At 40.9% G+C, this 15,741-nt stretch overlaps 1 protein-coding gene across 6 annotated transcripts in view; it reads right to left on the bottom strand.

Moving 5' to 3' along the window:
• LOC118227967 (zinc finger protein 710-like) overlaps positions 1-15,741 on the bottom strand; it is an 86,501-nt gene that overhangs the window by 8,267 nt on the left and 62,493 nt on the right. For all 6 annotated transcript variants that reach the window (XM_035419084.1, XM_035419080.1, XM_035419079.1 and 3 more), the window contains 3 exons: positions 13,832-15,379; positions 13,008-13,199; positions 9,921-10,095 (listed from right to left, as the gene is read on the bottom strand). In XM_035419084.1, the coding sequence (XP_035274975.1) occupies positions 9,921-10,095; positions 13,008-13,199; positions 13,832-15,343 (1,879 nt within the window). In that variant the 5' untranslated portion in view covers positions 15,344-15,379. The remainder of the gene's footprint in view (positions 1-9,920; positions 10,096-13,007; positions 13,200-13,831; positions 15,380-15,741) is intronic.

The raw sequence follows: 15,741 nt of genomic DNA, 5'->3' as shown, positions 1-15,741 counted from the left end.
AGGATTATTTTAGCACCCTATGTCTACCTGCATTAGTCTAGCTCTAGCTTGCTACTTCAGTGTAGCGACAACGCTATAACGGTCTCTGAAAAATGGCATTTGCCTTTGGCTCGGGGGGCTTCTGGTGAAACTGATGCAGAAATTAACCGTAGTTTAAACATGGCAGCTAGAACTTAGCTAACGTTAGCTACTTATTACCTGCAATTTTATTAACGCTAGCTAAGTAGCTATCATTTTAGCCATCTACAAGCTTGTTGAAACAACGTCGCTAGCCATCTCCAACTTATTTCTAATGACAGTAACGTACTGTAGCCTGTAGCTAGCTTGCTAGCTGACACGCCACTAGATTCCAATGTTAGGACAGGTTTTTCGGTTCGGCAGCTTATAAAAACTTAGTTCTGGGTTCTTTACCCATTTGGTAGTGCATCCCACCACACACCAGCTTTTAGGCATTTTTCTGTTGTTTGCTAGCAGACGAAAGTGACAATGCACCTTCACGCAATACAAAGTCAATAGAGAGCGATGAATTGTTTTCCCCTCCGGTGTGGGCGGGACGTAATTGCGCTCTGTCTCTAAGGCAGGATCGTTTACCAGGAAATTATGGAAAATGTTGTTTTTTTAGCAGTTCCATTGTCATGGACATTAGACACTTCGAAACACATTTCCCATGAAGCATTGCTCCAATAGAGGGCGGTTACTTGTCCAGGACAAGAAAGAGTAATGTTTATTTCGCTGATTGGTACCAGCGCAACCCACTCGCAACTCACTCACACACCGAAAATTTTCTTTTCATTGCATTCACTTACGCATTCACTCCGTGGTAGCATTCAAAGACGCTGCACCTAACGAAATCTTCTCAACGATTTTTTGTAATTTGTTGGAAAATACTATTATTATTGAGGACTTCTGGGCATAGCTAAGCCATATGTTTGCTGATAGGTCTAGCTGACATCGTTTTCTGGTGTAAGACATAAGCGCATAGAACTGTATTGATTCACTGTCTCTGTCTATATCTACTGAAAACAGATACGATTTCATCATTGCTATGTAAGTATTGCTGCTCAAAATATGTCGTTATATACGTTATTTTTGAAATTGAGTGTCTTTAAATAGGTTAGTGGTATTATATAATGAGGATATTTCACACTGTAATGTAAGCCTTCGTTGGTAGTCTAGTAGTTTTTGTGACGCATGCAACAGTGATGACGAGAATGTTGGAACATTGCCAAAACGTGGTGGACGGTTGAAAATTGTTTTTATGTCATCCCATCCCCTTACAAGAAAACATACGAGAGTACAGAGTATAGAAATACATACAAGTGTTAATTATTACACATTTAGGTACTGTACAGCATTATATGACAATATTTTTGCATTATTTTTAAATCTGACATCAATGTTTCATCTTAAACCTTCATAAGCTTGTAATTCCCACTTGAAAATGATGCAACAGTGAGTTTTTTGAGTCAAAACAGTTGATTTGTAGTGAAATACGTGAATATGTTGTGACTTACAGCAATGCATAATTTAGACATTTTGGGTGGATTTGGAGATGCTGGGTACACTGCTTAGTTTTTGCTTTATAGATTTTTAGTAGTTCTACATATCCACCCTTAGATTTTATTATGTATACTTTAACGTGCTGTGTATATGCAATCTCTCAGTATTTCATTGAAAACTAAAAAATAGCAAATTCATTTTAGATTTTTTGCCTAAACAATTGCATTTGTGGCACTTTATTTCTTCCAAAATTATGAATATAAAGTAATCTAAGCTAGTATTGTAAATGGTACAAATGTCTTGCTTCATTTAAGCCATTTTTCTGTGGTGTTCACATCTGGAGTTTTAAAGCTTTAAATAGGGTTCCCCCTAAATGGGCAAGAATTGGCCAGATTTGGCATGTGCGCTAAGGGGTTAATATAAAGTGTTGTCATAATCATTTTACATCAATCTAATATTGCAGAAGAGCAAACTATGCCTACTAAAGATCATCTGCTAATCTCTTTAAGAGTCAAGACGAGACCTTTTGATAGTTTCAATAAATACGTACATATAGGCTACAAAAGATAAAATAAAGAGCATCAATCGGGACATATAAGCCAGTCTGGGACTTGGAAGCCCAGGAAAAAGGATATAGGCTACATATGGGTGAATTATTTTGTCCTTATTGAAACAAAGGTCTAATGTTAATTTGTTTTTGTCACACAATATATAGGCAACTGTAGCAGCATATCTACTGATTCCCGCAGACTTTTCTCTGCAGTGCAAAAATGATCATAGATGAAAGGCAAAAGCGCGTGGAAATTGATCATGATTAATTCTATACCAGGTATGCCTTATGAATAGGCTTACCTATTAAAGTGATATGTTCATCTACCTTGATTTGCTGTTGGATAATCTTAAGTTTAACCAAGAAAATCATTATTGGGTTGTTTATCGAAAATCGTAAAACAACATGGTAAGAAAGAAATGTTCTGTAATGTTGATATTTACCCAGTGCTATTTTGTTTCATATAGTAGGTGTGAGCTAAAGGAAGGGGATGTAGATCATTTGGCTATGTTTGGTCATTATGGGCCACCATACGTGTACGTGTGTTTATGGCTAGGCCAATAAACGTGCTCTAGTTCGGTCATGCAAGTAGACTCACTCAACATTGGCTTTGCTCACACGGGTTTTATATTCTTAATAAACCGGTGGTTTGTTCCAAGTCAGTGTGATCATTGACTCACACACAAACAAACTAATTTCTACAGGGTATGCAGTCAGAAAAGCCATATCCTCAGTTAGCTCCACTACGTATAAATTTAAAAAAAACTTTTTTTTCCACAAATTGGATTAGCATTATGGATGGGCCCTATACTTAATTACCATCATGATGGGAATAGACAGGTGAAACGACAACATTCTCATGACATGCTACGCACAGAAACGTTGATTGGATAATTTATTTCTGTAAAGTTAATATTAAACTATCTATGTCATTTTTGCATGCAGATGTGCTACTAGATGCGCACTGTAGTACAACTGTCGATTTGAAAAGCAAAATGTTGGCATAATAAGGCTAAAACTGTGACAGGATGAGCGGAGCGCATCGCTAAGAGACAGCTTACAAGTGCCTCAGACCACCCTTTTAAAGGTATACCTTAGCTAAGGAGGCGCTGGGAAACAGCTCGAGACCTAAAGGAAGACCTTAAGGTATACCTTACGACGCACGTAGGGCTATGGAGACTCTGGGAAACACAGCCCTGACCTGAAAGGGTGCCTCAGATCCGGTCCAGTGGACAGGGTGGTGTCAGCAGGCATTGGGCAGGGTACAACAGGCTCTCTATGATTAACCGCTCCTTTATACACCTAACTTTGCTCTCCCGTTTTGTCTGCAGATGGATGCATCAAACAGCGGGCCATATAAGTTCAAGGTGATCCACAGGTCAGGGGCTCAGATGGAGGTTGCAGACGTCCTCTCCCGCTTGGGGGGGTGGGGGGGTGGGGGGTGGTGTGTGGCTGACGGCCGGATGGCTCGGGCAGTGGAGTTGTGTGGAGGGGTGGTGTGATTAGGGCACCATCTGCAGGCGGAGAGGGAGTGGTTTAGCTGGTCTGAGACCAGGGCACTGGAATGAGAGACACACGTGGGAGCGACGTGCTGTTTAATCCCCTTCCTTGTGTAGTTTGTGGGGAGAAGGACTGAAAAACATTATTCCAGTGTATTAAATAATTCAAATGTACTATTAGATGTGACTACAACAAATTATCAAGTTCACTGTATATTCACATTTTCACTACTTCGCTGGTTTGAGTTGCCATTAATTTAACAGAAGTGAGAAGTCTGAGGAAATCGCAAAGACCTATGGGATAGCCTTCCAGCTGAAGGATGCATCAGATGTTGCCTTCAAATTTAAGCAAAATAAGGCACCTTAGAAGGACCCTTTTTATGACGACTTCAGTTTTTGACATGCCTACGAAGGAAAAGTGTGGAAAAATAGTGAAAATGCTGTCTTCAAATGCTGCCTTCTAAGACAGCTGAAAAAGTTTTTATATTAGTTTGTTACCCATCTGTATTTATTCACTGTAGTGTGACATTGGGCATATAATTAGTTCTAGACGTGTCTCAATATGCTATAACCCTGATGGTGCGTTCACACAGCGTGCAACTCGTCAAACAGGTTGTCGGAAGTCCATTCATTCTCTATATAGCTGAACGACACTCAGCAACATGAGCAACTGGGCAACTGAGCAACCACAGTTGCCCAAAAAATGTTGCCCACAGTTTAACTTTTTGCGGGTGTTGCTCATCAACAGCCAATCAGAGTTTCAGGCTTCCTATTTATTCCAACCAATATGATACCATTTTGCAAAGTATTGTTCTGCTCAGTGAGGAAAAATGGATGAATAACTTATCCTTATGGTACAATTGCACCCGGTGTTATACAACATTTTTGAAAAAAGATTACAGGGACAAGCGTCTGAAAATGACTTGGATGGAAGTTTCAGCTTGCTTGATAGTTAGCTAGTGAGGGAGATAGTGATTGCTAGCTAGGCAACTAACTAGTGAGAAAGATATGGAGAGATCACTAGCCAGCTAGTGAGAGGGACAGAGAGGTCGCTAGCTAGGTGGCTAACTAGTGAGACAGACAGAGAGCTATATGGCCAAATATTTATCAGTGTCCTGACATAGCTATAGAAACAAAATGAGATGGTATGTGGCTATATGGCAAATATAAGTCTTTGATGAGGCTGTTATTTCTCTTCAATATGTAGTTACCCGAGACCACTAAGGCTGAAGCCACACTATACGCAGCGACTGCCGCCTGTCGCCGCGCCGCGTCCCCACAATCGGCTGTTTGTGGGCGTGTCACCTATATTTGACAGACAGTTGTGTTCGTTAAATGTTGACCGGGTTTAATATCGTGTTTCATATTCATTGTCATGTCTGAAAATTATTTTTGCAGTAACCTAGATCTGAAAGATGTTAGTCAGCTGTCTAGCTAGGCTGTTTAATGTCTACAACCAACAACAAAAACATTGTCTGGCTAATTAGCCAGATAATGCCTTCAAAGTTATATTACATTACATTACATTACATTACAGGCATTTGGCAGACGCTCTTATCCAGAGCGACGTACAACACAGTGTATAACCATAACCAGGAACAAGTATGACGAAACCCCTAGAGAGAAGTACCGGTCCAAGTACAGGGAACAACCGCATAGTTCAACTTGGACCCTGATGGTTAAACTGATTAACACTAACAACGAGAACGGCAACAACGCAATCTATGGAAAAATAAAAATAAAAATAAATAAAAATACAAGTAGTCGTTAAGACAGTTGATGCGCCTAAGTCACCTATATCTGGTTAGCTAGCTAGGTGGCTGGTAGAAACGAACAACTAGCAACTCATACATTATGAAGATTTTTTTTGTTTGTTACTGTTTGTTGTTACTCACTATGGCTAGACATTAGACAGCCTAGCTAGGCAGCTTATTAACATTTTTCAGAGCTAGGTTACTGCAAAAATGAATTTTATTCAGACTGGACAGTGATAGTAGCTAACGGCGATAACTACATTGCAGAGCCACCGACAATTTCAGAGACTTTTCTCCACGCTACTTCCTCTTATCAATGTCTCTGTAGGAGATTTTATTAAGTTGGGAAGGCCGATACGGAAATTACGAGTTAGGTCCTCCATTGTGGAACAATTGCATGTGGAACTAAAATTAGAAAAAAATTGGGACAATTTACTTGACGGATCATTAGATCAAATCTGATTGGTTACCGCGACGCGGCGAGGGGGTCAAAGTTGAATTTTTGCCATCTCCCCCGCGGCTCGCTGCCTCTCGCCGCGCCGCCGGCAATCCCAAAATGCCTTGCGGGGTCTGGCCGCCACCCCTCATTCAAAATGAATGGAGGCGGCTCCGCCGCGCGGCGGGGCCGCGTATAGTGTGGCTTCACCGTAAGAGGATACAACAGGAAGCTCCTGCCCCTCCCTCAGCCTAGTAAACTTGAGCAACCCGTCAACCGAGGTGCTCGCTGTGTGAACGCAGGGTGAGACATCCCTGCCTGACCCTCCTCTATGTGATATGACCCATTTGTTTACCTTACTGTGTACCGAGGCGTAGTGATCTTTTCTTTGGAGACACTTTCTCATACCTGCTTGTCTGCACTTACAATATCAACGGGAGAGGATGTGTAGAAGTAATAATCAGAAATGTCTTTGTTTAAATGCTAGAAGTATAAAAAAGTAATTTATGGAACTTGAGGTTGCTATGAATAGGGGGTGTTGTGACATAGTTTGGATTACAGAGACATGGCTTGGAGATGAAGATGTGGATGAATATAATATAGAAGGGTACAAACTCATTAAGAAGGATAGATCCAGTAAGAGAGGGGGGTTGTACTTTCTATGTAAAATAAAATTTTAATGTGCAGAAAATTCCAGAAATTGACCCGCTTATGCCTAGTGAGGATACTTGGATAAAGCTCATAGGGGAACATGAAAAGGGCCTTACGGTTGGAGTGTGTTACTAACTGCCAGCTTCAGACAGTAGTGTGAACTCAACGCTCTTTGGGACAATAAAACAAGCTTGTCAGGATTATGAGACTATTATTATGGGTGACTTCAGTTACCCTGCTATTAACTGGGAAATGATGACCGACAAGGAAAAAGCGAGGAAGAATTTCCAAATGTTATAAATGACCTTATTTGGACAGAATAGCAAGTCAGCCCACAAGAGGGAAATCAATTCTGGATCTGGTGCTAAGGAACAATCCGGACAGAATTTGTAGCCAGGTAATTGGGACCAGCGATCATTCTGCAGTTAGATTTGATGTTTTACGGCAAATTAACAAGGCCTCCTCTATGGCCAGAATTTTAAATTTCAGACGAGTCAATTTAAAAAAGATGCGAGAAAATGTAAGTAATATTGACGGGGTGAAATAGTTAAGAGTTTGGAATCTACTAAAGTAATCCAAGAAGATTTAAATAAAATACAGAAGTGGGCGGAAACCTGGCAAATGAAATTTAATATAACCGAATGTAAAGTTCTGCATGTGGGAAATAAAAACATTCGGCAGGATTACTTTATGGGAGGAACAAAATTGGAATGTGCTCAGTTTGAAAAAGAAGTGTGCTTTCTTCCCAGTAGGTGTCTGTGACCATGGAAAAGGACAATGTAAAATGTGAGCCTTTTAATCTTACCAAGAAGTCTCTGAGTATAAATCTCACTCCTAGCTCCTGGAATAGATGCACAAAATCCCACAAAATGGGGCCCTTCTTGATGTACTGAAGTGAAGAAACTGTGTTTTTTTATGTCCCTCCAAACAAAAACAAAATCCCCACTCTGTATTTGATGTATGACTTGTGCTATATAAATAAAGTTTGATTGATTGATTGTAAAAATATCCAAAACAAAACAGTAGAAATCAAAGCAAAGAGTTTTGAAAGGTACCCCATAGGATACCTATGAGGAGTTGCAACTCAAATAAGACAAAAATACAGAAAACCAAAACACAGGGAGATCGTTAAAACTTGCTACATGGAAAATTTAATGTGTAAGGCACATAATGTCTCAAAATTTCAAATGAAGCCCAAATCCAGCCAGTTTTAAATGTAGATTGAGCCAATGAAGAGGAATCATCCACTCAGGGAGAGCAGGACTCATCATCCAAGCAAAGAGAGGGCAAGTAAACAGTCTAACCAAAACTCCTCTCTAAAATGGAGATGAAATAATATAACTAGCAGAAATAAGAAACGCGCTAGCATTATATTGTCAATCTGTGCTCCTTCAGAGCTGTTGATGCAAGGATCGTGTCTCAGTTCAACAAATGTGCATGTCTGTGCAGTTGCTGTGACTGGTCCAGCCACCATTAGCACATATTGGTGGTTCATTACAAATGTATCAGGGCAATATGGGAATGGGTACAATGGAGGTGGCCCATGAGGAATACAGATCAATCTCAAAACTCTGGTGCCGGGCACTGTCTCCTCAACACAGCCCAGCCACCAATTATCAAATGCAATCACAACATAAACTCTGATGCTTGCAAAGTCAAGTGACTCCTAAAGTCAGCACATATCAACAAAGGCCAATCAAGAAGGCAGAGGACTGAAATTTTGCAAAATGTCTGTTAGCACTGATCATGTTCAACAATATTGTGAAGAATTGGTGATGTCATACCACTCAAGAGGAGTAATGATCTCGGCAATGACTCAAAAACCGAAAACCCAAACATTTTCTGGAGCTGTTGATGACATTATAACTTTGTTGAAATTTTGATCTATATTGAAATATAGGTTTTTTTCACAGATAAACTTTCAAGATTTAAATCACCCATAACCCTGTTACTTTTATATACTTCTAGCCAAATGGCCATGAAATTAAATGCTAGCAATAACAATTAAATTGGATGATGACTGACAATAACGTTGTCTTAAATTATTGCTTTTGTGTCATTGATTAAAGGTGCAGCACTATATTTATATGCCCTTGTAAAGCTTAAACTCTTTGCACTTTGATGCAAAAAAAAAAAAAAAAACCCTCTTGATCAGTACAACCACTAGACATAACAAAAGAAATAACAAGGCTGTCCCCTTCCCAGAGGTTCATGATTATGATATTTTATAGCCCAGGAACTGTCTTAAACAAGTAAAAGAAACTGCAAATACTACAGAAATGGCATTGTCATCATCAAAATGTCTCTGAGCCATAAACAGTCAATCCACAGTTTGTATATAAGCCAGGAAATGTCCATGCATCATTTCCATTGAGCCACCTTGCACAAGATCTCATGCTCTGAAAAAGACTCATATATATGGCAGTATCCTCATGGAACACACAACCTCTAAATATTCATGCTACTTGTGGAAAGCGGTTTTTCAAAGATGGTTAAATCTTTTCTATGACTGACATAGTTGTATCAAGAATGTTTGATTTGTCAATGACAGGTTTTTATTTAAATCTTTCTTATGTGATTGTGTTGCTTTTATGTTTTACATTATAACATTTGCTTAATTGTGACATTACTTTGTAAGGATTCTATTCTTACTATCATATATATTTCATTTTCACGAATTGCAAGATTTTTCTCTTTTTAAAGATCTTTTCTCTTCCGTTGTAATGAATGTTTCATGTGGACTCCAGGAAGACCAACTTCTCACTTATGCGTCACCTAATGAGGATCTTTAATAAACATCCAGTTTCCTCCATAATCTTTAAAAAAATCTCTCTTCCATAACTTTTGACATATTTATTTCCTTTAAATAAATGTCTGTAAATAAAACTATGATTATGTTGTTTTTTGACATTTTCATCTCAATGAGACTTCCTGTTTAAATAAATAAAATATTCCAGAAGCAGACCTAAGACAAAGATTTAGATAGAAAGATTAAAATCAGTGAAACTAAAGCTAGTTATGACCCTAACAAGATCTGTGCATTTGGTGAGCCTTGTGTACACTGTTAGAGTGACCTTCAGGTCAGGGGTGAGATCTCTGGAGATAAATACACTCTGGAAAGAGCACCTTAATATCTGGAATGAGCACTTACTGCAGCAGTAATAGGTACTCAGGAACAAGCCAGCTTTGACATGTGTTAGATGGCAGAAATGTGTTGTATTAGATACACACCTCATCCTCACAATCAGACCACTTCCCTTGTGTCGCATAGTTCATGTTTTAATTGCATGTTTTTACCTTCAGTGAGTCAGTATGATTGTTTAAAAATTGATACTTATGTTCCAAAAAGTTGGAACATGAGCATCAGAGAAAAAAACTCCAAAAGGTTTTTTGCTCTCAACTGCATTGCTTTGTTCCAGGCTTGTACTGGAGAGGTGTACAAGGTACAGTATAAGGCATGATAGGGTAGATGGATGTGTCAGAGCTGTTCACTGTATAAATCCCCCACACCAGAGAGTAGCACACCTCACCTTGTCCATCAGGGGAGGTGTCAGAGATGCCGTGCTTGACCTTCATGTGCCGGCTGAGGTTGCCCTTCAGGTTGAACTTGCTGGAGCAGTACAGACACTTGAATGGCTTGCTACCTGCGTGGAGGTGCATGTGTCCCAGCAAGTTGTACATTCGGTTAAAGGACTTCCCACACACCTGCCAAAACCCAAGCAAAAGCCGGCTGTGAAAACACACACACATACACAGGAACATTTAGGCTGCTACCTCAGTCAATTGTAATGAAAACATGCCTTTCAAAATATGCGATTCCATTGCAATGGAAACGTTACTTAAGTATTCCAGCAGATATCCCATACCTTATACCACCTAATATTGAAATTCAGTTTGGTTTTTAAGTCAAAATTGTCTCAAATGCTCATCACAGAGCTAGCCAACAATTAAATTATATTTAAAACAGAGGTTTACCAATAACGTAGTCAAGTTTTAATTAGACTAGCTACTCTCTATACAGTCATTCATGGACATCAAGCTGACCATTGCAAGTATATTATAATTTGGCTTGCTTGCTCTTACAAATTTGCACTTTATTTATCAAGTCAGACCAATGCACATTAATTTAGAATGGTGATTGAACTTTTGTATGTGCTACAAAATGAACGGCATATATTGAAAAATGGTACACAAGTCCCAGTCAATCAGAATTGCCAAGCTGTTGTATATAGGCCTTGTGGGCATTTGTGAGATGAAAATAAAATTATTTGTATCATATCTGACACTGACTGTGTTTATTGACAAGATAGGCTAAACATTAATACTTATTATGACGGAAAAACTTGGGTACTGATGTGCGCTGTAATGGGTTCATGCATTGTTTATATGAGTGGTGCTGCCCGGCCTAGATGTGTAAAAAATAAAAAAATAAAAAAATTCCTCCCCATGCTAGGAATCAATTTGGAATCAGGCACATATGCTTTCACTTGATCTGTGAAAAAATAAATATATATATATATATATATGTATATGTATATGTATATATATATATATATATATATATATATACACACACACACACACACACACACACACTAAGGGTGTGCAGAGACGTCATTATCTGTATCTGTATCTGTTCAACCAACAAAATGATCTGTATCTGTACCTGTATTCAGATAGAACACCGGAAGTGGGCATGGTTTATACGGGAAGTCACGTTAAATCTGGCAAATGTTGTATTTTCTAACCTAATATTTATTGGCAATGCAATTGTTGTGCCTTCAAAGAATCAAATTGATTTAATATTGGCATATATTTTATTATGAAATATATGTCCACATCCTCATACTGTACTTTTCATCTCTCTCTCTCTTTTTTTAATTTTTATTTTTAACTAAGGTTATATGAACTGTCTGAACCCCACCACCACCCCCCTTTAACTGGGGGACATTGAACAATCAGAAACTTAAAAAAATGTTTTATAAATCAAAGGATTCTGTTTTGCATTGGAAATAGAAACTATTTACAGTAAAGATGTATAGAAAAATATCCGTCAGTTGAAGGGAATAGTCTTAAATTCCAATGATACTGCGTTCGCGTTTCTTAACGTTACTGCAGTTCGCTAGGGAAACGTGAATTACGACTTTACAACAGTAATTACATAACAGTAAACATTAACTTTTTTTTTTGCCTGTTTTATTTAATTAAATTAATTTTTTCCCCCTACTGAACTAAGGTTGGATAGACTGCAAACCATCTGAACCCCACCACCACTCCCCCTAAACTAGCTGGGGGACACTGACCAATCAGTTTGAACTAGGAAAATTAAGCTTTATAAATCAAAACAGTAAGTGTGTGTAGTGAAATATCTGTCATTGATTAAAATTGAAGATTATATAATAGTTATTGTTAAACTAACTGGTGAAACATAAGTTTGACCTAGGCTGGGATTTGTTATTTTAAAGGGAAGATACATCAGGGTAGGAGGAGATCTGGTTGTATAAAAAGGATGTAAAACATAATGCGAAGAAGCTCTCTATGTGTCTTTATGGTACTGGAGACCTCCCGTAGGCGTACGTACATGAAAAGGAATATTGATTGAAGAGAATAAAAAGGTTATTAGAGGAAATCATAATTTCTAGTCTTTATTCTTACATCGCCGACTCACCCACCGAACCTAAGAAGAGGTTTTCCTCCACAACCCCTAATACACACACACACACACACGCATGCAACATGACCTAAAGTATCTGGACACCTCTTGGTCTGGGGCTGGTTTTCTCCCAGGCATATATTTGCCCCATTAATGTACTGTATGCTTGTACACTCAGGGCCAAGTTACTTGAAATAATATAGAAAACATTGGGCAGCATTGCTTTGGAATACAGCTTGTTCAATTTGTGAGCTAGGCTAGCCAATATTGTATCTTGTTACTTGGCCTAAGTTTGATATCAATACTTTCAATGGCAGGCCTAGATTTTGTAAGTTTGAATTAATGACTTATAAACAGTGTTTTGCATGTGTGAGTAACTTTCCATGTATATGATACATCAGGTTTCCCCTTAGAGTTTCAGTTACACTTCAGTGTACTCATTTAAAGCACAACCATTGCCGAGTACCCAATTTCTTGCTTCGCCAGTCAACTTATGATTTTCTCCCTGCAGGAGTTCTATTTAGGAGAGAGTAGTTTTGTAGTAATAGGGGTCTACATGCCCAACCAGAACATGGACCAGCCAGTGCTGGTTTTAAAAAGTATATTTTATATCACACTGCCTCAGAGTGCTAGCTGCTTTAGGTTGTGTTGTAACACTATGTGTCCATGTGGAAGTTGTGGTATTCCTTCTCTTGCATGGCCTCCTGGGAGAGGCTATGAAAGAGATGGAATACCACAACATCCACATGGATACATGTGAGCATTGTTTCCGGCAACATCCACATGGACACATGTGAGCATTGTTCCCGGCAAGATTTTCACATCCCGCAATGTGAAAGTTCTCCTCGTAGTTCTTCTGGCCCAGCATTTCAGGAAGAGCACCTGGAAGGGAAACACACACACAGCGGCCCCCCAGGACCATGGTTGAGTAGCCCTGCAAGTACAGGAAAGGCACCATACTCACCTTGCACTTAAAGGGTTTGACAGGCAGGTGTACAATCATGTGGGTCTTGAGTGTCTGTTTCTGGACGAAGGTCTTGAAGCAGACATGGCACTGGTAGGGGCGCACGCTGGCATGGATCAGCATGTGCCTCTTCAGGTTGGCCGAAAGGGTGAACTCACGTGAGCACACATCACACCTGAAGCCCTTCATTCCCTGGCAATGGAATGGAAAACATGGGCAGAAATACAATTTACAAATAAAACAGAACTAAAGCAGCAAATATCAGTCTGCCTTTCAGAGGAATTCAATATTTAATCTAAATTAAAACACCTTTTGCGCTTTCTTAAACATCATCATTAAAACATGTAAACATAAATATTAGAACAAATTTTGACAAATAGTTTAAAAAGTTTAGTGTGGAAAGAACACTACAACAACGTGCATCGTGGGACACAGAATGACAGAATGCACTTTACCACACTGACAGAAAAAATCTGCAGCAATAGGACATTGCTGGACATTCAAAATAGGGGATGAAAAACATAAATAGCAATATATGCACAAAGGAGCAGAGTTTTTAGCTGGGCATACCATACACAAAGGAGAAAGGCTCTTAAAGCATTATTTAAAGTATGGCAAAAAAACACACAGTTAATAAACTCTGGTAAGTAAAGCACATGGACACTCAGCACAGCCACAAAGGGACAAAGTGAGGGACACAAGCTTGGGTGAGGGAGAGTTTGTGGGAAAGGGTCCACAATGGCAAATTAAGTACTTGGTTCTGCAGTTGAGTCAGTGTTGGATAAGTACTTCAGTCAGTGTCAAGTCAGTAGTCGATTTGGTACCTTGTGCGAGAGCACATGTTGCTTGAGGTGGTGTATCTGGATGAACTCCATGCCGCAATCTGCGCAGATGAAAGGCCGGATGGCCTTGTGCTTCTGTAGGTGGCTCTGCAGTTGGCTGCGGTACGTGAAGGACTTGTTGCATTCAGAGCACTGGTAGGTGGTGGGGCCCTGGTGGCTGGTTTGATGCCGCTTCAGGTGTGCCAGGCTTGGTAGCTCCATGCCACACTGCGAGCACATGTGGCAGCGCCCGCTAGCGTGCTTGGTCTCGTGCGCCCGCAGCTCGCTGGGGTAGGCGAAGCCTCGGCGACAGAAGCGGCAGCTGTAGGGCTTGATATCGGTGTGCTGCAACATGTGCCTCTTCAGGTGGCTGGTCTGGGTGAAGGCCTTCTTACAGACGGTGCATTTGTGTGGCCGGGTGCCTTGGTGGGTGAGCAGGTGGGTCTGCAGGTGGCTGGGCTGCTTGAAAAGTTTTCCGCAGTGTGGGCAGGCATGTGGCTTAATGCCATTGTGGCCAAGAATATGGGTGACCAGGTTGTACTTGGAGGTGTATGACTTCTCGCACATGCGGCACTTCCAGCGCCTGAGCCCCTCCCCCACGTCCACACAGTAAGACTCATCAATTTGCACATTGATGTCCAGCCGGTCTATCTGCACACGATGACCGCAGTGCTGGCCCTTCCCGCCACCCTCCCCAGCCTCCACCCACACCAGGCCTTGGCTGTTCTCCTCAAAGTCACCCGGACCCCCCATCTCCACAGACTCATATCCCACCTCACTCGACTCCAAGTAGTGGCTCATCTCTGGGCTGTCCTCCCCCTCTCCAGATTTGAGAGGTCTTTCGTCCTCCTCTTCCTCCTGCTCTTCTGCCGGCTCCTCCTCTTCTTCCTCCTCCTCGTCATCCTCTAGCTGCTGCTCCTGAACATCCTCCACTTCTGCTTGGCCCCCTTGGGGAGCCTCCTCGGGCTGTGCTCCTCCCAGCCGGCTTTGCACCTCCTTCTCACATTCAGGACAGCAGTTATTTGAGTGCTCCTCTTTTGGAGTCACCCGGTAGCTGGAAGGGTCCACAAGCTGTACACCATCTCTCGGGACCAGGTCATTAAGCATGTGAAAACAAGGGGGGTGCAACAATTCAGGCTCTGGCACCTCCTCCCCTTTCACTTCTCCCTCACACCCTGGGAGCTGGCCTGATGGGTCCCCAATGATCCTGCTCTCAATCCCCTTTGACTGCACTCCCTCCCTGCTCAGGGGTGTGGTCTGGATTAGCCCCTGGCCTTCATGGCTGGGCTCAACCAGATAGTCACCATTAGCCCCGATGAGCTGGTCAGCATACTCGTAGGGGGTGTCCGCGCCAAGGGTGGGAGAGTCTTTGGTGTCTCCCATGTAGAACCCGTTGGGGGCGATGGTGGCGCCAAAGACTTCATTCTGGGAGATGAGGCCCAGAACAGCAGCTTGGGCCAGCGACAGGACTACGACTGGGTCCGTCTGCGTACTGGTGTCCACATGATGATCCATCACCTTAGAGTAGCATCTAACCAGCCGCCCACTCTCCTGTGTGTCCAACAACACATAATAAGAGTAATTAATATTTTTTATTAATTTCTTTAATTTTACAGTTGTTTCTCCACAATTAATTTCTAAACTGTCCTTAAAAACTAAAAACAATGATTACTAGTTGAGAGTATCGGTACTCTTGATTTCAAATTTCCATAAAATTATGCTTTGGCAGTTCTATGCCTTTGTGTGATCATGCCAATAACACATTTGAATTTGAGTTACCATTAATAGCGCAGCTACGTGCAACAGCACAGACAGTCACCTGGAACAGCATTTAAATTTTTTTTTTTTTGTAGTCGCAGTTCCTGACTCACTGTATTCTCATATGGCACCTATAACAAGTAGGGGGTTCCCTG

This window comes from Anguilla anguilla, chromosome 5 (assembly GCF_013347855.1).
Source record: "Anguilla anguilla isolate fAngAng1 chromosome 5, fAngAng1.pri, whole genome shotgun sequence".
Taxonomy (NCBI): Eukaryota; Metazoa; Chordata; class Actinopteri; order Anguilliformes; family Anguillidae; genus Anguilla; species Anguilla anguilla.
This window is presented reverse-complemented; position numbering and strand designations above follow the sequence as displayed.